This window comes from Leucoraja erinacea, chromosome 11 (assembly GCF_028641065.1).
Source record: "Leucoraja erinacea ecotype New England chromosome 11, Leri_hhj_1, whole genome shotgun sequence".
Taxonomy (NCBI): Eukaryota; Metazoa; Chordata; class Chondrichthyes; order Rajiformes; family Rajidae; genus Leucoraja; species Leucoraja erinaceus.
In genome coordinates this window covers 30,613,574-30,636,507 of record NC_073387.1, presented here as the reverse complement: position 1 = coordinate 30,636,507, position 22,934 = coordinate 30,613,574, and the positions used below count along the sequence as shown (strand labels likewise).

General features: G+C 41.7%; 1 protein-coding gene across 5 annotated transcripts in view; it reads left to right on the top strand.

Moving 5' to 3' along the window:
* The window catches only part of crebrf (creb3 regulatory factor), an 80,502-nt gene that overhangs the window by 35,689 nt on the left and 21,879 nt on the right, over positions 1 to 22,934 (top strand). For 3 of the 5 annotated variants that reach the window (XM_055642967.1, XM_055642969.1, XM_055642968.1), the window contains exons 4-7: positions 2,572 to 3,634; positions 6,620 to 6,817; positions 10,062 to 10,251; positions 21,451 to 21,524. In XM_055642967.1, the coding sequence (XP_055498942.1) occupies positions 2,572 to 3,634; positions 6,620 to 6,817; positions 10,062 to 10,251; positions 21,451 to 21,524 (1,525 nt within the window). Of the gene's footprint in view, positions 1 to 2,571; positions 3,635 to 6,619; positions 6,818 to 10,061; positions 10,520 to 13,638; positions 13,710 to 21,450; positions 21,525 to 22,934 lie in introns of those variants that run through there. The other 2 variants (XR_008724235.1, XM_055642972.1) reach the window with 2 other exon arrangements.

Genomic DNA, 22,934 nt, shown 5'->3' with positions numbered 1-22,934 from the left:
GACCTCTTTGTAACTGATTCTGATTATAGTGGATGGAGCATCCCCACTGTAATCAGACAACCCTGTCTTTTTAAGAATACAGAATGCTAGTTACACCGCAGGAGGACATTGAAATTGTCAAGCAATTGCTTCGATCAACATTTGTGTTATGATAAACTCTATTAAACAACTAGACTAAGTGGGACCCCCAGCATCACACGGGAGGGCTGGTCCCCCAACGCAATATTCCACCTCTCCACCAATTCCAATATTGGTGGCCAGTGGGGGGAGCTTTCTGGAGCACTAGAATGGGTGTTTTCAGAAGGCTAGTATGGACATTGTGGGCTGAATGGATTCCTGGGCTGGCAGCTCAGTCACTCAACCCTGTTGTGCTGGCAGCTTACTCACGGCTGGTGGGCTCGCAGTTGACTCACGGCTATTCCTTGAAATTCCATTTCAAGCAGGGTGCTAGGGCACCAAATTCAAGTGTAATTTCATTACATTTCATGCAGGGTGCAAGGCCACTAAAGACAGCGAGTCGTGACCTCTCCCTCCCCCATCTTGCAGAGACTGAGCCACGCCCACACTTCCGGGTTTTATAGTCCCTCCCTCCCCTCCCACCAGAAGGGGCATGGCCTTCATGGTGTGATTGATAGGAGAGAGAATCTCAACATTTTTTAAACACTAGTAACTCTTTTATGTTTCATCGATGGGAAAAATTCTCAGCACCTGATGAGCAGAGGGGGACTCTGAGTAAGATGGCCAAAAATCACAGCCGTAAATGGTAGCGTTTTTACTAAAATCAATGTAAAACGCAACCAGGAAATGGTCAAGATCAGACTTTTAATTATATAGAAAGCATGGTTGTTCTAATTGGGCAAGGCAGCTTGCTTTAACACTTTCAAACCAAAGACAAGGCAGCTTGCTTTAGCATTTTCAAAACCAAAGGCAGCTTGCTTTAACATTTTGAAAACCAAAGGCAAGGCAGCTTGCTTTAGCACTTTCAAAACCAAAGGCAAGGCAGCTTGATTTAGCACTTTCAAAACCAAAGGCAACGCAGCTTGCTTTAGCACTTTCGAAACCAAAGGTAACACAGCTTTAGCACTTTCAAACCAAAACACACTTTTGCAGTTTCAAACCACATTAAGGGGACTGACAGGTCAGGAAAACCTTTGCAGTTTAGTAGACATGTGTTCAGTGTTATTCACAGCTCGGACTGAGAATTGTGACCTCTCGCTCCCCCATCTTGCAGAGAACTGAGGCACCTCCACACTTCCGGATTTTATAGTCTCTCCAGAAGGGGCGTGGCCTTCAGGAGAGAGAATCTCAACCTTTTTTAAACACTAATAACTCTTATTTTTCATCGATGGGAAAAATCCTCTTGTCCTGCGCGAGGGACCCTGAGTAGGATGGCCAAAAATCACAGCTGTAAGTGGCAGCGTTTTTTCTAAAATCAATATACAGAACAACAGGAAGTGGTCAAGATCAGACTTTTAGTAATATAGATAGATGTAACAAATACCTTGCAGTAACAAAAATACATTTTTAGTTAGAAATTTGTATTTGAAAAAACACGTAGCTTCACGGAGGTAGTTGGAGCAAATCCCTACGCGTTATAGCGGACAATCGCAATATCAGACACCATTACCCCCCCCTCCCCCTCCCCTTGGTCTGTTGTAACAAGGGTTATCTGTATATTATTTTACTCCTGTATTCAAACCTCCACATGATAAAAGTCAACTTACTAGTTGCCTTTCAGATTGATGGTTGCACTTGCATTGCTTGCTTTCAGTGACTTGCGTTCTAGGTCATCCAGATTCCTTTGAACATTAATCTTTCCCAATCTTTTAAAAAAAAATATCCTGTTATTCTGTTTTGTGTTCCAAAGTGGATGGCTTCAAATGTTTTCCACTTAATATTTCATCTGCCTCGTTTCTGCCAAATCACTTAGTTTGTCTATATGCCCCTGAAGTCTCTTCACATTCTGTGCATGACTCTCAATCCCACCTAGTTTTGTATTAACAGGAAACTTGGAACTGTGACATTTGGCACCCCACAGCCAAACCATTGATACATACTGTGAATAACTGGGGCCCGAGTGCTAATCTTTGTAAAAGAGTAGTTGGTTTTGAAAAGCAAACAAAAAATGCACATGCTGGACATCTGAAATGAAAGCATAAATATTTAGTAGGGCAGGCAGCCTTAATGTAGCATAAAACTAAATGTCTCGGATCGATTAAAGAGACATCAACCTAAAATTCAGTCTGAAGAAGGGTTTCGGCCCGAAACGATACCTATTTCCTTCGCTCCATAGATGCTGCTACACCCGCTGAGTTTCTCCAGCATTTTTGTGAAACTAAAATGTTAACCTTGTTTCTTCATAAAGATGTCATATGACCTACTGATTATTTCTCGTATACTCAATTTTTGTTTCAGTGTGGGTCAGTTTGCTCCTTTATGTCAAAATATGAGTTATAGTTTTCATTATAGTTCCCTAATTTGATTAAATTATAAAACCAATTTGTGGTAAAATTTGATTTTTGTGTCTGAATCTACATAATGTTTTTAATAGAATGTTTTCATTTCTTGCAGGATAGAGAAATGACTTGCACTTACAGCTCTAGAGATGATCCCGTTACTTTGCAAGAGTGTAAAGACATGGATATTTTAGAGCCTTTAAATGAGCTACTAGATTCGGATCCCTCCTATACTTCAAACTGGGAGCAATGGGACGCATGCTGGGAAGACTTAACAAAATATACCAAATTAACTAGCTATGATATTTGGGGAACCAAGGAAGTGGATTTCCTTGGGCTTGATGATTTTTCCAGTCCATACCAAAATGAAGAGGTCATCAGCAGAACTCCTACGTTGGCACAGCTAAATTGTGAAGATTCACAACCTGTTTTAGATTCATTATATCATCCCGATTTATTAAAAAGTTTAAATCAGAATTCATTAACCTCTTCTCTGGCTGGTAAAAAACTTGCTGCAAATAGGGCAATGCCGCCAGTATCATCTGCCAGAAGTCCCTGTTTAGATGCCTGCTTGCCTGAGACAACACAAAAGATAGCCAGATCAATAACTACAAATGCATCTGTGGACAACAGCAACAAACCACAGACTCTAAACTGCAAAATAGGTTCTGTTCTTGTGGATAACAAAGACTTTGTTAAGAAAGCTAAAGTCTGGATTAATCCCATCTCACCTGGTAAATCAACCTTGGGTGCAACCCAAGTTATCCATAGGGACTTGCCAGATAATTCCTGTTGTAGTGATATTGGAGCAACGGCCAGGAAACTGGAGAAAAAAAGTACAGAAACTCTATACGCAAGTAAAGTAACCACAGTATTCAAAGAAAGTAATGACTTGTATACTCCAACTGAAACAGTTCAAATGGTATCACCACCTGTTTCTGATCACACGCAGAAAAAGGAAGAGCATAATTATTCTTTGTTTGTTTCTGATGGTGTGAATGAAAAGTCCCCTAGTATTGAACAGGAGGCTGAAGATGACGATGAGGATGAAGATGATGATGAGGACCATGATGAAGGATTTGGTAGTGAGCATGAGTACAGTGATAATGACGAAGATGAAGATGATGAAGAGGAGGAAGACAAGGATGATGATATCAGCGACACCTTCTCTGAACCAGGTACACTAGATTGTATTCATACTGGAAGACTACTTTGGTATGTGGAATGTGCAGCAAAGATATTTATACACAATACTTACACACATACACCATATTTACCCCAATCGGTATTATGTGTATGTTTAAGTTTCACATTTGTTTCCTTCATGATTTTCTTGCATTATTTATTATTTTGAATAACAATCAAGTACGGGGGGGGGGAGTGACTTTAAATAATTTCAAGCTTGAATGCACAATGAAACATGGGGAGGAGTGCACAATTAAATGCAGAACTATTTATAGATTAAAAGAGGAGATTTATTCATAGCCCGTGTGGTTCTATATAGGTGAGGATATGGAAGCTAGTTAAGAATAAAATAAATAGGAACAAGAGGAGCCTTAACCTCTTAAAAGTTCTTCACCATTGAATAAAAACATGGCTGATTTTGTACCCCAATATTAGTTCTGGATGGGCCCAATTGCAGGAAGGATGAGAAGATTTTGGATAGAGAGCAGAATATGTTTACCAGGATGCTGCTTGGATTAGAGGATATCAGCTATAAGGAGAGGTTGGACAAACTTGGACTACCTTCTTGTCCTATTTGTCTCTGGAGCATTGGGTGCTGAGAGGAAACAATGAAAGTTTATAAAATTATGAGGCTTAGATAGGGTAGGTAGTCAGAAATATTTTCCAACAGTGGAAATGCCAAATACTGGAGGGTATAGCATTAAGTTCAGAGAGAGAACTTTAAAGGAGTGCATGGCAAGTTTATTTTTACACAGAGAGCAGTTGGTGCCTGGAATGCGATGCCTGCTGTGATGATGGAAGTAGGTACAATGCAGAGAAAAATCGCCATTTTCCTTGAGCATTGTCCCCCTTGATCTGCCGTTTTCACACCTTACCCATATCTCCATGTCTCTCTCTCATGTCCATCTCTTAGTCTGAAGAAGAGTCTCGAACCGAAACGTCACCCATTCCTTCCATCCAGAGATGCTGCCTGTCCCACTGAGTTACTCCGGCATTTTGTGTTCATATCCAGATGCAATGGTTGTTGCTTTTAGATAGGCACATGAATATGCAGGGAATGAAGGGTTATGGAACATGCACAGGCAAAAGGATTCATTTAATTTGACACCATGTTTGACACAGATATCATGGACTGAAAGGCCTGTTCCTGTGCTGAACTGTTCTGTGTTCTACCTTCTTGTCCTCTTTGTCTATCTGTTGATTCCGCCCATTTCCAGAAATCTGTCAGTCTCTATTTTGAATTCTTCACAGCCCAGTATTGATCCAGCCAGCTCTTGCCCCACAGAATTTAAATTCTCATTCCCTTTGTTTTAATCCCTTCCCATTTATTGTAACATCACTGATGCTTTCCATCTCTTTGATAGTGTTTGGTTTTCTGGTCACAACTGGCTCATCTTTACATGGACACCTAATCCCTGTGCACCTCTATCCCATACCAGTATGATCTTAGTTCTACAAAGGCTCCCTCCACCACTTACTCACTTGGCTTGCTGAACACTTATTTGTGTTAAACAATTTTCCTTCAACTACATTCACTTTATCCAAGTCAAAGGTATGGCAATGGGAACTAGGATGGATCCCAAGCTATGCCTGTCGCAGGAGGACCTGGTGTGGGATACTTTGTAACTTTATCTTGGCGCTTTATGTGGCTCTTATATGGCTTTGCATACCTTGGGTGTGCAAAACAAAGAATATCACTGACTTGTCACATGTGACAAAGTATCATTCATTCATTCATACCTCACCTTCCACCCCGCATTCAACATATCACTGTGAGTAATTTCTATCATCTTCAACAGATTCCCCACTGTTCAAACATTCTCTTCACCTCTCCTTTCAAAGTTGAAAGGGCCACTTTCTTTACAAATTCCTTGTTCATTCTTCCATCTGCGCTGACAATTCTTGGGAATTTCCCATGAGGCCTTGGTAGATAGATATGTCCTTTCACCTCTTCCCACCACCGCGACTCTAATAATTTTGTTATTTGAAACAGCAATGCTCTTGCATTCTAATTTAATGTATTTGGTGTTCACGATGTGGTCACCTCTACCTTGGAAAATTCAGATGTCAATAGGCTGACCACTTTGCAAAACACCTCCAATCCTCATGAGTGATCCTATAATTCAATTTCTTCCCTACTTAATGTAAACCCACATTTTACCAAAGCCTTTATAACGGCTTTTGGTATAACGGACTGACACCATCCCAGCTCGCACCTTTTACCCAGCCCTGGCTTCCAACACCATTTCTGGCTTGCAAGGTGCACCAGCGAGCTCTTCGACTGTTGTTGCGGCTCATATTGTAGCCCCTGAGGATAGTGCTTTCTTTAGGCCACTGCCAATGACATGGGTGCGCTTTGACACTGTGGGGCTCCCTCCCCTCTCACCAGCTGTCGCTTCTCTTTTGTCGGCCCGTCGCTTTGTCCACATTGTCTCCTCCATCCCCCTCCACCATTGCTACTCCTCCTCTTCCTGTCCACTCGTTCTCTCCTCCTCCTCTCCACCGCCACTTTCTTTTCCTTCTCCACCCGACCCCTTTGCCCCCTTCCACTGCCGCCTCCTCCTTCTCCCGTTGTCGACATATGCCATCTTGCAAAGGGGAGCGGACAAAGTGTTGGTCGACAGGAAGAAGGTGTAGCTGGTGAGGGGAGGGAGTCCACCGAGATCACGTAGGTCAAGGCGGACAGAACGAAGGAGTTCACCAAAACGATCGCCCAGCTTGGTCTCGCCGATATATATATTTGATTGCTTACACGCCCCCATATCTCCACTTCCTCCATCATCTTTAACATTGTACTATTTATTTCCTATCCATTATCTTTCAGCTAAAATCACCATTTCACATGAACCTCTTTTAAAATTCATTTGCCCAATGTCTATCAATTGATCAATAGATTTTACTCGATTGCAATACATTGGTATGAATGTCTTGTGATTTTCTAAAATGATTTCAGTGTCAAGTTTGATTATTTTCTGCAGGCTATGAAAATGACACAGCAGATGATATGAAAGACTCATTAACTGGCGTTTCCAGAAAAAGAAGCAAAAGAAGATATTTCTGGGAATACAGTGAACAACTGATTCCACCACCTAAACAAGATCGAATGTTAAAGCCTTCTGAATGGGATAGAGATACGTTGCCCAGTAATATGTATCAGAAAAATGGATTACAGCATGGTAAGCAGAATGGTTAAAAGTGTTGTAAAGGGGAAATCATGCTTCTTGGAGAAATGTACTCCTGAAACCCAATGTCTGAACTATCAATTTTCTTAAAAATATTGATTCTGTCTGGCTTTATTTCATTTATTACAAATGGAGGGGGGCAGATTAATAGGGCGTTTGTAGTTACTGGGCAACCAATTAGAGAATGAGACTATTGATCAACACAAACTCAAATCGTTCTTAGACATCTGGAGAATTTCAATTCAGTCCATTCAATGTATTTTGAAACTGCCCACATCCTCCTAACCCCCCCCCCCCCCCCTCCAGGATTCCCCTGTTCTCCACCCTTCGCTCTTTATTTCACTCCCCAAATCACTCAATCATCGCTTTCTCTTCCCTAAACTCCCTTCTCCTGTCATCTTGCCACAGCTCAACCAAACACTATCACTCTTTTTTGCACTATAAACCAAAACAATGAGCCTCCATTTGGTTCTCCTTCTCCTGGATGCTCCTTCTCCTGGATTCAGCCTCTCTTTCCCACATGCTCTCTTTTCTCAGTCAACTTATCAAGTTTCCTCTGCAATTCAATATGATCATGGCTGATGCAGTCTTGGCCTCAGCACCTGTTCCCTGATTCCTCTTATACTACTTTCCCCATACCTTTTGACTACATTATAATTCAAATATATTCCCTTGAATATTTCTGTATCTCCATAGTTTTCTGGGGTAGGGAATTGTAAAGACTCAGGATCTTTTTGAGAGAATAAATTCATCCTCATCTTTGTTTTAATGGTAAGCCCTGATACTGAAACTGTGCTGCAGTTCTGGATCCCTCCTTTGTGGGAAATACCCGCTCAGCATTCACCCTCAGAATATTAGAGGATTAGCCCTCATTCTTCTGGATTTGAATATTTCTTAATGCACCAACCTAGTGAACCTTCCATGCAAAAAAAAACCCAATGTGCTTGAGAAACTCAGTGGGTATGGCAGCTTCTCTGGAGAACATGGAAAGGTGACAATTTGGATCGGGATCCTAATACCAACAGATTCTGGGGAGTGGGGGGGAGAAAGCTGAATGAGAGGGGCAGGACAAGGCCTTGTAGGTACAAACAAAGAACTGCAGATGCTGGTTAATACACAAAAGTAACTCAGCTCATCAGGTAGTATCTCTGGAGAACATGGATAAGTGACGTTTCAGTGTGAGACCCTTCTGCAGACTGATTATAGGGGGGAGAGAAGAAAGCTGGAAAAGGGGAGAGATAGAACCTGCGTTGTAGGTAGACAGGTAATAAGTCGACATGGGCAAGGGAGAGGGGTTTTGATAGGCAACTGGTTGGAACTAAGGCCAAACATAAGAAAGGAAGGGAGGTTTCAAGAGTTGCGGATTGTAAAGCCTGAGGGAGGAAATTGGCAGGATACGTAGGAGGGTGGGTGTGTGAACGGGTGAAATATATGTGAGTCCAGGTGGAGCACAGGTAAGGGAAGGGAGAGCTGAAAGAGGTGGTGTAAGAGTTTACCTAAAAATAATGGGAAGGGGAGTTGAAATGGTTAGCAACTGGGAGATCCAGTAGGTCTTAGCAGACAGCGCACGAGTGTTCAGCGAAATGGACGGTGAGCTTACATTTGGTTTCGCCTATATACCGGAGGCCACATTGTTAACAGCGGATGCAGTAGATAAGATTAGAGGAAGTACATGTGAACCTCTGTCTCACCTGGAAGGACTTCTGGGGTTCCTGGATGGAGGCTTCGGAGGGGTATAGGGACCACCGGTGTTACATCCCCTGCGGTAGCAGGAGAAAATACCTGTGGAGGGGGTGGTTTGGGTGGGAAGTGATGAGTGAACCAAAGAGTTGTGGGGGAACGGTCTCTACAGAAGATGGAAAGATGTGACTATTGGTAGGATCATGTTCTTGGCTCTTGGTCCTCCAAAATATTCCAAATGGAATTTAAACTGGAGGTGGCAGAGGGTGGACTCCAGTGATCACATTCCTGTTGGGGGATGAAGATGAGGCGATGGGGGCCTAGAATTTGAAAGAGAATCATTAACAAGTTGGACGTACAAGGTATCTCAGATGTAGGTGGAAAAGGGACTGGACATGGGAGGGATAGGATGGAATTGTGGTATGTGGAGATGAGTTCAGTTGGACAGGAGCAGGCAGAGATGATGGGTCTGCCGCAGCAGTCCTGTTTGTAGATTTTAGAGAGGAGATAGAAGTGGGTAGTGTGGGGCTGGGGACGATAAGGTTAGATGCTGTGAGGAAGAGATTGCCAGAGGTGATGAGATCAGAAACAGTTTGAGGGATGATGGCCTTTTGTTTGTCTGTGGTGTCATGGTCAAAGGGTATGAGGAGGTGTCCAAGAGCTGGCGCCTTGCCTCAGCATGATAGAGGTCAGCATGTCAGGCGACAACAGCACCTCTCTTGCCGGCAGCTTTAATAATAATGTTGGAATTGTTCTAAGTAAACAAAGTGCTGTGCATAAGATTGTGTGAGGTTAGAGTTTCTGAGGGGAGTAGAAAGGTCAAGATAATTGATGGTGCGCCAGCAGTTAAAAATAAAAAAGACCAGAGAAGATAAAGGCCAGCAGGGGAGTCCAAGAGAAGGGGGAATGTTGTGGACAGGAGAAAAGCCTGCAGTCCTATAGTCCCGCAGGTAATAGGTTGCCACAGGTGATAACTGGATGGTTAGACAAAGACCAGAGATGATAAGACAAAGGGTGCGAGACAAAAGGATTGAAGAGTTTCAAATTGTGAAGAAGGAATTTAGTGGGAGGGGAGCAAAAGTGCAAGTCCAGGTGGGGCACAGGGGAGGAAGGGGGGAGAAATTTGGAGTGTCACTATTTACTAATTTAGTTTGATATTCTTCCTTCCAAAGTGGTACCCTTGGACTTTCCCACATGATATTCCATTTGCAAATTTCTTGCCTATTTGCTGAACCTATCAACAGTAAAATTCTGATCATCCAGTGTTTGATTCTTCAGAAATCCCTATGGTTCAGCATTTGTCTCACTCATTAGTCCACAGTGTAGGCCACACTGAGGGTCGGGAATCTTGGTTGTTTTGACAAATGTACCAATTTTACTTGTGAATTCTTATTACGGGTTTTATAAACGTGTGTATGTAAATAAAAAGTAATGGAACTGTATTCCACTGCAGAGTGCTACAGTGGAATTGCCATATATTAAATTATTCATAATTGTTTAATTTCATAATGTTTTGGTCGACAGCATGAACTAATGATCTGTGTTCGTGCTAAAATAGGAAAATATTTAGTGAAGAAATCACGCAGAACAGATGTTGAAGATTTGACTCCAAATCCAAGAAAGTTACTACAGATTGGAAATGAACTTAGAAAATTAAACAAGGTGATTAGTGATCTGACACCTGTAAGTGAACTGCCATTAACTGCCAGGCCAAGATCCAGAAAAGAGAAGAACAAACTAGCATCCAGGTAATGAAGAAGAATTCTGAACATCATTGTCATCCTGTGTATAAACAGTGCAATTTATAATGGAAACAAAATTATTTTAACGTTTTGTTATTACTTGAGGGATTTTAATCTAATAAACATTTGATTTATATTCTTGTTCCCTCAATTTAATTCTATTGAATTAATGGGTGGGTAGACTAAACCACCCACAAATTTTTGTGCAATTTTGGAAAAAAATTACTTGAATCATATCAATAAAAGGATTTTCAAACTTAATGGAAAAATCAAACTCAATTGTTTTGTATTATCTTCATTGATTCTACTCCACATATGTATACCTAGGTGGCCTATCCAACTGGGAAATTTACTGGGACATCTGTCCCTTCATATTTTAATGTAGCTGTGTGATAATTGCACTCTACAAGGGCACCTCCAGTTAAACATCTTTATTTTTTTTTCTCCTGCCATTGACCCCTATTGTTTTGTTTGTTGCATCGCATTAGAAGTCTTCTCAATCAACACTTTTTACTGCCCTGATGCTAAAATTTCTTACCTTTGAAAGAATATTCAGTATCTGCATTTTGTTTTGCTGAATTTAAGGTTCTATATCAGCTGTAGATCCTTTCTATTGTCAGCAAACAAATATGTGCATCCAGTGCTTTCCTCTTGATCACATTGTGAACTCTTGCATTTGGTAGTAGGATGAATCGGATCACAGCATCGTCATTCATCCAAAATGCAGATAACTACCAAAACTCTGTCATTCATATTGATTACATCCCAGATCTCATCTTCTGAGAAAAGCAGGAATACAATGGAAAAATAACACTTTTCAGTGCACTAAAGGAAAAATAAAATCCGATGCACCTATTTTTGACCCATTTTCTAACCTTGTGTTAAAGTGAGCTCAGCTGTTCTTTGAGAGGTGCCAAAAAGCAACTACTTGCGATCCCCACCCTTATTAGAAAGCTGGAAGCGTAATTTTCCACTGTTAACTTGAAGTTGGTTTAGCATTGCGCTGGCTTATTCCAATTTGGGTTTTTGTCTTGTGCTGGTGCATACTCTCATGAATGTACATGGACAATGAAAACGTTCCACTGATAAACAATTGAAATCTTTCTGGAAATTCATGCTCTTGAAACATTCAGGTAAGTTTATTGGAGCCAATTTTAAAGACTGGAGCCAATATGTCCAAAGACAAACCTGCACAAATAGAAAACTGAAACGATTGGTTCACATTGATTTCCGTTTACATTGAACTGCCAAGTTTTCAGTAGACAAGATCTCTGCACCTTCATTTGAAGGATGAAGTTACAATTCCTTGCAGTGCTCGTCTCGTGGAGTGGTGCCAAAAAATCGGGTTTTTTGTCTTATCTGGTTCTGAATCAACCAGTGAAACTGGGGAATAATCATTAATAATAGCAAATGGAAAGTCATTAGGTGGTATTATCCTTTCATAGAGCAACAAGATAATAAAAACACTTAGCAATCCAGAAATATTTTGTCTGACGGTATGTCATTTTATTTTAAAACAATGAAGGTAAAATATCTGCTCCTTTTACCTCTTTTTTTCACAATGACAGATGTTCAAACTTATTGATATCTTTAACTGGATGTAGCTACAAAAGAAAGCTTGTGATCATTATTATACTCACCATCATTCAGAAAGCACGCTGTAATCCATTGCTGACATATAGTAATTCATGAACTACCATCACAGATAGATACAGAAATCACTGCTTTTGAAAAGAAGCATTTATGGGATTTATAAATCCTGGAATCATTATTACACTTTCGGCCTGCAATCGAGGCATTTTGCCATTTAAAATTGGCAAGCTCTATATTTGAAACGAATGAGATAACTGAACAGATGAGAAGAACTTTAACTGTGTATGGAATTATTTTCCTGTCAATAATGGCATGATTGGTTTACTTCATCCCAGCAAGAAAAATTATGATATTTGCTCATTTTGTCGTCTTCCACCATCCTTCATTAAATAATAGAAATTGCACCAGTGCTCTTGGAAGTTTTCACATTCTGGGCTCTCTTCTACCAGCAAATCTTCTGGCTCCATATCAAAGCAGAATTCTCTGCACTGAAAGGAATATATGCAAGAAACCTATCCGTATCCCTAACCTGTTTATTATCGAATGATAATCCGATTCCTCTGGATTTCAACCCACCCAATCTAGTGGAACATTTATAACTTCTCATTACCTCACAATGGCTTTCTGTGGCGATTTAAAAATAGGTATTAATTGAGCACCTGGACTAAAGTAGAAATGGAAGAGCGGCTGCGCATTCTAACTTTCAATTTTGTTCCTGTGTTTGGATGGAGTGCCAGCGCAGTGAGCAGTTTATTCGGAGATGGAAACTGCTTGTGGCAGGCTACATGGCATGTAGCTGGGTCTAATAGATTTTCTGATTCAAGCAACTGAACATGAATACTTTGTTTTTAATTTGGTGAAGATGGAAATCACTAGTGGACCACCTACTTATTAGAGTTGCACAGCATTAAGAATGGTAATTGTACAGTTAACACTTGATATATCTTGAAAGAACAGCTGAGCCAATCCAGGATTGGAGTTTAAAAAAATCAGAACGTTCTTGCAGTTATATTCAAATTTATCTGTCGTGGTGTCCTGTAGGTGGCAATCAACTGAGCGAGGAAAAACGTTATGATTGCTCCTTTACTTTGTGCACTGACCACCCTATCTACAGATTTTTGATGACGATGGGCAAAAACACCATTGGATGATTTCAACATTATCAGAGTCCTCTTTGGCTCATCATTTGGTCTCTCAAATACTTGATTATCTACACTTAAGGAAAAATGACCATTATGTCCACTTTAGTTTTTCTTTATCATTAATAAGAGAGCCAAAACTTATTTTCAATGACTTCCAAGAGTCTTAAATTGCCAGCAACAGAATTTTGCGGACATTTTCTGCTTTTAGCGTTGACAATCTAGAGAGGCTGTTAAGTGTTAATTTGTATCTTTAGATTTGATTTCTCTCGAGATAAAGCCTGATGTTCATTTATATCCTGGAACTGCTGTATGCAACATTTCAGCACTACTCCATGGAACTATCTGCAAAAGCACTCTCTATCTTTCGTTATCAAGTGGAAAGACATTCTTTGGAAAGCTATTTCTTGAATTTTGTCCCCACATCAAGACCCAACCAATTGCTTGATCCAAGCATGGGATCTTTGTGCTATATAATCTGATGCAACCCTGCCCCAGCCCCAGCACCAGCCCATATTGAGCCAATGGCTACTGTAGATTAAAGCTGCTGTCAAAAGGACTTTGTTCCTAACTCTGTTCTCTGCCAGGAGTGTTGGTGAACTTCAAGCAGTAGTAGCGGAGGCACAGCCCTGTAATTTTTTTAATTATTTTTTTCCCCCAGTTGAATAGGCTACCTACCCTTGGGATGTGGAGTGTACCTTTTCAGAAAATGATGACTACATTATTCTAAAGGTGAGTAATGCACTTTATTACAAGGAGATACAGCTTTGATGACAATATTTCTTAAACTACATTTCATAAAGTTTTTGCATGCCATGACTGACTTATACCTTTTGCATTTCTTATCATAACTATTTTTAATAGTCATTGCTTTTGGTTAACAGATCAAATGGCCTGCAAACTGTTTTATTGAGAAACCAATATGGGGTATTTTCCAACAACTGAAAAATATTTTTGTTAATGAATCAGACACCGAATTTACATCTGGTTCTGGTAGTGTTTAAAATTGTATGTAAATTGCATCTAAAACTAAAGCACTGGTTCTTTTTTCTTTCCCATTTTCTCTCTAATTCTGAACACTGACTCTCTTTGAGGGGATTTTCGTGAGCTTTCTTTGTCAACTTAGTTATTGAAGGAGGGAGGGCGAATTGTCTATTTCGACATACAAGTATGCTGGATAATAATTAAGTTTGAAAATCAAGCTGATTTTCCACTTCCTCTGGGGAGATAGGACGGGAAAATAGTCCAGTCAGCATCTCAAGTCTGTCCGTCCTTCAGTTATGTGTGATCTGTATCCTAATTTCATTGTCTACATTGGCTACTTGTCCCTTACCACCCTTAACTGGACAAGATTCTTGAGCTTAGCTTTAAAGATGTTAATTAATTAAAATATGGGAGTAACTTCCACCATCCATTTTCTTGAAGTATTTTCCAACTTCTGGCTCAGTAGTTTTATAATTGTCTACTTGCAGAAAATATTTATTTTTCATGTATCAATTCCTTTCAAAGAATTTAAAAGAATAAGAGGAATAATGAAGTTAAATTATCACAACCCTTAAAACAATAAAAATATTTATCAGCCCATATATCAAAAAAGTTAGAATGAGAATATGGTCATAATGGAATGGTCAGAAAACAAAATCAGTAACAAAATAATGTTTATTAATTACTTTGCATCGTTACTTACTTGAAATGGAACACTTGAACACAAAATCAAAATTATATTACAAATTAAATGTGGAATTAAATATAAGAGAAATAGTGAATAAAACAGTATAAATGCCCTTGATTGCTTGATCCACATATTCTCCTTGATCTACATATTCTCAGAATTTATGTAAGACAATCGTATAAACATTTCATACATTTACTAATTCATTAGAAAAAAGATGTACCTGAGGAGTGATGGATAACCTTGGACTGCCTGTCATAAGATGGAATAAGTCCAGGAAGTTACAGAAGATCAGTACAATGGCTTTAGTTTGTGAGGAATAAAATTTAATCACAGAGAAAAATAGTACACAGCAATACTTAACTATAAACAACAATTGATGAAGGAATAGGGTTAATAGTAATGCAGCAGTTATGATATATTTGAATTTTTAAAATAACTTGGATAAGGTATTACAAAATGAGACTAAGAATAAATAAGCGAGTTCGGTATTCCGACTGCACATGCCCAGGTCATAGGTCACTTGCGATAAACATTCTCGGCAGCTGTGCTGCTGCATGTGTGCAGGCCTGCGTTTTGTCTGTGGTCGAGGTCGGGCCCAGGTCTCCGGCGCTGCGGGTGCTGTTGAGTTGCTGCTGGGCCATCCCCGGGTGTCCCGTCCCTGTCCGAGGCGGCTGGAGGTGTGCAGAGAATACCTGGGCTGGTGGGGCACCGGCCCGAGGCGGTGTTGGCCCCGGGCTTACCGCCGGCGCTGCGAGGGAGGCGCTGGCTCCAGCTCGGCTCTGCCTGTCCTGCCGGATTTGCCGGCAGTCCTGGACTGGCGGGGCACCGGCCCGGAGCAGTAGCAGCCCCGGGCTTGCAGCCGGCGTGGATGGGGGGGGGGGGGGGGGTGGCTGGCTCTGCTCTGGCTCCCCGGGGGCCTGTTCCCCGGCGGGCTGGGGACCGTCGGCTGCGCCTCTCACCTTGTCCAGTAGCTGTTGGTTGGCCCTTTCAGTGCCGGAGGGGACCGAGCGCCGGTCATCAGCGGGGATGCACACGGGTTGCTACGGTGGCTTGGCGGGTCAGACAACATCTCTGGGGAAGGGTCTCGACCTGAAACGTCATTCATTCCTTTTCTCCGGGGATGCTGACTGTCCCGCTGTGTTGCTGCAGCGTTTTGCGTGTGGTCCCCCCGTTGATGGCTAGCGCCGGGGGGGGGGGGTGGTGGTGGTGGCTGCTGGGTGGGGCGGGGGGTGCGGCTGGCAGTCCCCAGCCCGTCGGAGAACAGGTTCCTCGGGAGTTGGAGCGGGGTTGGGCTGGAGTTGGTGCTTCCTCTCCTCGCTGGCTGTGGGCCTGGGGCCGCTACTGCTCCAGGCCAGTGTCCTGTCGGTCCGAGGTTGCCTCAGACGTCGCTGTTACATACCCGCTCTCCCTCTACCTGGCACCCCCGTTCCTCAGATTAAATATTTTTTTACACATAAAGTATGAATAAAGACAAGAATTTATACACAGTTTGTACAGCCAGCTCTTCATTCACTTTTTCTTTATCGCAATTGACCTTTGCCAAATCCCATGATTCCTTGCATTTTTTGGAATGCCAAACTCGCTTATTAGGGTTATGTATAGAGAGGGATCAAGAAAAGACACTGAATTGGTTGAAAGACAGCAAGCAGAGAACAAAGCATAACTAACGTAGAGTGTGAAAAGTACCAAACATGGACAGTGGTAATGATCAAATATGAACTGTTCACCATTTATATTAATTATTTAAACTTTGGAATCAAAATATTTTTTTAATTTGTTGAATAAATAATTTTGTAGAGTCAACAATGAAATGGGGTACAATAAAATAACAGGAAAATATTGATATTTATGAATGGGTTTATAAATTGGCAAATTGATTTCAATGTGACATTATGGGGAATGCCATATTCTTTAATAAAGGATTAAATGCTATTTTGATAAGTAGGTTAGAGCAGTGGTTCCCAACTTTTTTTTAGCTCATGGCCCCTTTGGGATCTTTAAATTTTTCTGTGGCCCCCCCTGACATTATTAGCAGAAAAAAAAACTTCAATATTATAATACCTTCCATAAAAATATCAGTGTATTAATTGCACATATATATTCTCTTTTATTCTATTCCACAAACATCAAAAATATTTCAACTACATAGATTTAAATTTATTAGAACTGAAATTTAGGAGGCAACAGGGTGGTAGCTCTGTGGCCCCCTTCATTGAACCTGTGGCCCCCTAAATCCCAAACTGTTTCTATGGCCCCCCTGAAATTTGCCATGGCCCCAGGTTGGGAATCACTGGGTTAGAGGACCAAAGGGAGTTGGAAGTACAAATACATAAAATGCAAAATGTTGTGATGTTGGTTACGAAGCTGTAAAACAAAAACAAGCTGTGTTTATTTCTGAGGAAATAGCATTGAAAAGTAGAGGAGTTCTGCTAAGCATTATGAAAACTTGATTAGTTTTCCATGGCATTCAGTATATAATTGTGGTTAGTATATTATACAAGGGGTTTCAAGGTTGTGGACTAGGTTTAGATTTACATTACTCGAACTGTGAAGTTGTACCTTACAGGAAATGTACAGGATTGGCCCCGTAGAAAGCAAAAGCTGAAGGATGATTTAAGAGAGGTCTTTAAATTTATGAGATAATGGAGTAGGTATGCAATGTTTTTCATGTATGTATGGCTATCCTCTTCCTCATAATTAATATATAATTATTAGTACAAAAGTAAAAGTCTTCTCTGAGAGGAAAATGTAAAACTCATTAATTCAGCGATGATTTAAGGAGAATGTGATATATTTAAGGTGGAGGATTAGGCTATCAGAGTTTGAACAATTCAGCTGAATGGACTAATTCTGTACTATATATTCTATATAAAATGAGGAACTGATCATCTTTGTAGGCTTCAAAGCAATGAAAGCATTGAGGAATTGGCAGTCTGATTTTTTTTAATAAATTTTTAAATGTAATGCCCAGCGCACTGGAGACCATTTGTAGCAATATATTCTGCCGTTTATATTCCAAGTTTTAACTCCAGTAGTGACTTGGATTTTTATTAAATATCTGACTACTTTAACTTACATGATTCATGGGTGGTTAAATCACATAAAAATACATGGCTATATCTCTGGTCCAAAATGATTGAATTTGACTGTTTAGATGGGTTTTTTTGCTTTATGTTAATTATCATTAAATGTAGGTAATTGAGGTCCCAATGCATATTCATGTAAGACACCACTGGTCACTTCTCAAGTTCTAGCACATACCCATTTTCCAAAGTCTTCAACCACTAAACTAGTCTACCAGAAAGGCCATTATTTTGCCTGTAATTCCATTTACATTAATTTGTCTGCCTTTTGTGTGAAATTTTTACAAAAAAATGTCTTCTGAAAATCCATACAGACAACATCCGTAGAAAAATCCCACTTCTCAAAAATATTTAAATCCTTAAACTTAAACCACTTGTTTTTTTGTCTAAATATGGCTGAGAGAAGATAATCTAGCCCACTGCTATCATTATCAACATGCTAAACCATTAGTTTAACAAATAGGTTGTTTTAAATATACGTCACTAGATTTTTTTGTCCAAAGAATGAGAATTAAATAACATTATTGATTTATCTTTAAAAATGTATTTATCATTCATCTGCTTGAAGTGCACCAATTCTTCCTGTTCTTAAGGATTATTCGGGGTCATGTGTGATGGTGTAAACCATGGTAAACCTATGTCTGTATAACACTTTTCAAGCGTAAAAGTTAGAGAACACGTTCAACATTAGAAAAATGTGAGCCTCTCACATTTTATTCTAATGTGGCAACCCTAGCATTTAAACAATGAAGATTCTACTTTTGATTTTACTACCACTCGTTTTGCCTTTTTTGTTAAAACGGTAATTTATAAAATGTTAATGAAAAGCGGGGAAATGGTAAATGATCTGCAAGTTGGAATAAGTAGATCTACGATAACACACGTTTCCATTATATGACATGGATAAAACAAGATCATCCATTAGTGAGACATTAGATTGACAAGCAGAAAAGAAGCTGTCTTGGATTTGAGCAGGGGGAAAGACCTGTTTTTCTATGTAATCTCCTTGCAGTTACCGAATACCATTGCCTCTTAAGCACATAGCTGCTACTTTTAACTGTGGATGGCCTTTGGAATTATCTAGCAATCATTTCTATTGACTCCTGTGCAAGGAAGCTTTGTTAATACACAATGTAACATACAGCAGGGCTCGAAATTAACGGTTGCCCGGGTGCCATTGACCACTCAAAGCACCGCCGGGCAACCTAAACACCGAGTCATTTTGCCCGGCTTGGCAACCAGATAGTGGTTTGCACCGAAAATATACACAAAAAACTGGAGTAACTCCGCGGGTCAGGCAGCATCTCTGGAGAAAATGAACGCGACATTTTGTGTCGGCGGGGACGGCTGTATTGCGTGTTGATGAAGGGTCGAAGCGAATGACGGCCCCTGAACCATCTCCTCCGCCTCCCGCCCCGCGCCCGGGAGGGGGGAGGGGGCGGGAGGAGATGAGGGAGGGAGGGGGGGGGGGGGGGTTTGTTTTGAAAGTGCGCCGTTAGCGGGTTTGCAAGCGGTGGCCGCTATCAGGAAGCAGGAGGTGATGAAGCAGCTGCACCATAAATCCTATAGCTATAGGATCTTTGAGCTGCACCGCTCTCGCCCCGCACCTTGCTGTTGGCTGGCGGAGGAGGGAGGCAGTGGCGAGGAGATCCCAAAGGCCAAGGCAGCGGGGCGATGTTGTCCGAGGAGCGCTGACCTTCCTTCCTCCCCACCTCGCCCCCATTTCTCTCTCTCTCTCTCTCTTGTACGCCCCCCTCCCCCCATCCTGGGACCCCTCCTCTACATCCAGCACTGACTCCCATTCCCGCCTCTATTCAGTCCTCACTGAAATCCCCTGTGCTCCCCCCCCCCCCCCGCCCCCCAATCCATTCATCCTGCGCTGATCACCCTATCCACCTCGCATTGACTCTCCTGCCACACCCCCCCCCCATCCATCCTGCACTGGTTCCACAATTCACTCTGTACTTACCCCTTTCCCAACCATCCTGCACTTCTCCTCCAACCATCCTGTACTGATCCCCCATCCATTCTGTACTAATCCACGCATACATCCCATACTGATCCCCCATCCATTTACCCTGCGCCTTCCCCTCATTGATCCTGTAGTGATCCCCCATTCATCCTGCACAAATCCCCCATTCATCCTACTCCCCCCCCCCCCCCCCAAATCCTGCGCTGATCCCCCCCCCCCATCCACTGATACTCCCAATCAAGAAGAATGGGGGGAACAGTCTGAAGAAGGGTCTCGACCCGAAACGTTGCCTATTTCCTTCGCTCCATAGATGCTGCCTCACCCGCTAAGTTTCTCCAGCACTTTTGTCTACCCGATCCATCCCGTACTGAAGCCCACTGACATCCCCCGTGCTCTCCCCTCACAATTTTACCTACTCCAACCAACACGTACTAATTCACCTGCCTCAATTCATCCATTCTGCACCGACTGCCTTCTAACCCCCCCCCCCCCCGCCATCTATCCACCCCACACTGATTCCCACACCCCCCCCCCCCCCCCGACCCTATTGGCCTGGAAATGTCTTCAGAGCAACATTCATAACTATACGTACGCATAGATGTTACCATGGTCCAGGATTTATTGACACAGGTTGATCATACGCTGAATAATTCAACCACATTTTTATCTGGAAGTGGAAAGAACTAATAGAAATTGCATTAATTGCAATGTGTAAAAAGAGTTGAGATACTGTCTTATAATTTTGCTGCGTGATATATCATGTCTTGATTGGTGAATGTTTAGTTTGTGACTTTATTTGAAGCAGACATAATATGTGAATGCTTCATTGAGTATAATTCCGACTGGTAACTACGCACTTCGTCCGAGCACATTATCGCACGCGTCATGCAAGCCATCTTAAATGACCACCTAAACTGTCATTTGGCAACCTGAAAGGCTGCCAAGGTTGCCCGGCTGGCAACAGGGAAAATAAGTTAAGCGAGAGCCCTGTACAGCCGTATGTATTTTTAGCCAGCAGTAATAAAAATAAACATTGCTATTGAAAAGATTATTTTGGAAAATCGATGGGGAAAAAACATTGTTATTGTGAATCTGAAACGTTCTAATTGCTAATCTCCTTCTCCCTTATTGGCACAATTGGCCTTATGTGATTTTCTATAAATAGTGGTTTCTTAGGAACACAACCATCACATTATGGCAGAATTACCTGCATTGACTTTTCACGTTCACAAGTTATAGTAGAATAAGGCCATTCGGCCCATCGAGTCTATGCCACCATTCAATCATGACTAATCTCTGCCACCTAATCCCATTTATGCGTTCTCCCCATAACCCTTCACACCCATTCTAATCAAGAACTTGTCTATGTCTGCCTTAAAAATATCCACTGACTTGGCCTCCACAGCCTCTGTGGCAATGAGTTTCACAGGTTAACTACCCTCTGACTAAAGAGGTTCCTCCTCACCTTTTTAAAAGAGAGCCCTTTAATTCTGAGACTATGACTCCCACCAGTAGAAACATCCTTTCCACATCCACTCTATCTATATTATTCTGTAAGTTTCAATGAGGTTCCCCCTCAACCTCAACTCCAGCGAGTAGAGGCCCAGTGGTGTCAAATGCTCATCATATGCTAACCCACTCATTCCTGATTTTCTACTTTTCTACTTAGTAAGTTTTCAGTTAACTTACCTAGGTTAGCAATTTGAAAGTAAGCATTTCTTGATAGTATATTTTTATTTGCAGGGCTTGTCGCCTAAAGAAAAAGGCACAATATGAAGCTAATAAAGTAAAGCTGTGGGGTCTCAACACAGAATATGGTAAGACCACAGGTTTGCTTAATTTATTTTGAATTAATTGTTTGTTTAAGCCGTTGTAAGTTTAATTTTCTTCATCCTTTTAAGGGTATACTATTTATTTAATAAACATGAATTCCATTACACATATTTCTGGCCGAACAATTATGTAATGTAGTAGCATCTTTCAATTAATAACATCAAACTTCCAGTTTACTCAAATTGATATCAGTGCTGCAGAAATTGTAATATCTGTTTTTTCTTCTTAACCCACGGCAAATCTGGTGCAATACTTTTTCTCGATCTGTCACAACAAACACCTAAGATACACCAGAAAAAGACACAAGGTGCTGGAGTAACTCAGTGGGTCAGGCAGCATTCTGGAAAACATGGATTGATGATGTTTAGGGTCAGGATCCTTCTTCCAACTATTAAGCAAGTTCGGTATTCCGAAAAATGCAAGGAATCATGGGATTTGTCAAAGGTCATTCGTGATAAAGAAAAAGCAAAGGAAGCGTTGGCTGTATAAACTGTGTATAAATTGTTAAGTATTCTACCAATGAATTAATCTAGAATTCTGTCAACTCGATAGCGGACAGGTGTTGTTCTTCTATGAACATTAATTCGATCTTATTTCTATCTCACTTCACAAACCCACCCTCTGGAATTCTGCAGAACCTCTCCCGGCAGCATTGGAGGACATTCTCTCTCTCTCTCTCCGAGGGGGTTAACCAACAACCACTGGATAAGGCGAGACGTGCAGCTGACGGTCCCCGGCCCACCGGGGAACGTGTTAGCGCTTCTTCTCCACGCTGGCTGTAAGCCTAGGGCCGCCACTGCTCCGGGCCAGTGTCCTGTCACCCCGGACAGCTCCGGCCGCCCCCGGACAGGGATGAGACACTCGGGAGGTGACGGTAGTGAGACTCCGCTCACAAATCTGCCTCCTGGGGTTATGCAGGAGAGAGGTGCATGGTTCGCCCCTGTATATTAACCCTGTATAACCCGGGAGGACAGCCTGAGTGAGCATGGCGCCCATACACCCAGGCTGAGTGGGACCGGACTGTGATTCATCTGTTTGGACAGTGGGGAATAAGAGGCAGGGTGGACAGAGAGAGAGAGAGAGAGGTGGAGAGAGAGAGGAGGGGGGGATGGAGAGAGGTGGAGACAGGGAGAGGATGGAGAGAGAGGGTTCCTATCCATGCACATATCCAAATGTCTTTCAAAATATTGTTATTATACCTGCCTTAGTAACTTCCCCACCACCCACTATGTGATGAAAGTTGAACCTCAAGTTCTTATTAAATCTTTCCGCCTCACCTAAGCCCCCTAGTTCTTTTTGGTCCCAGCCAACTTTCCTTCCTCCCTTCAACCCCACCTGTTCCCGTGTTCACCCTCCCTGCGTCCTCCGATGACTTACCTTTACCTAGTTAGATT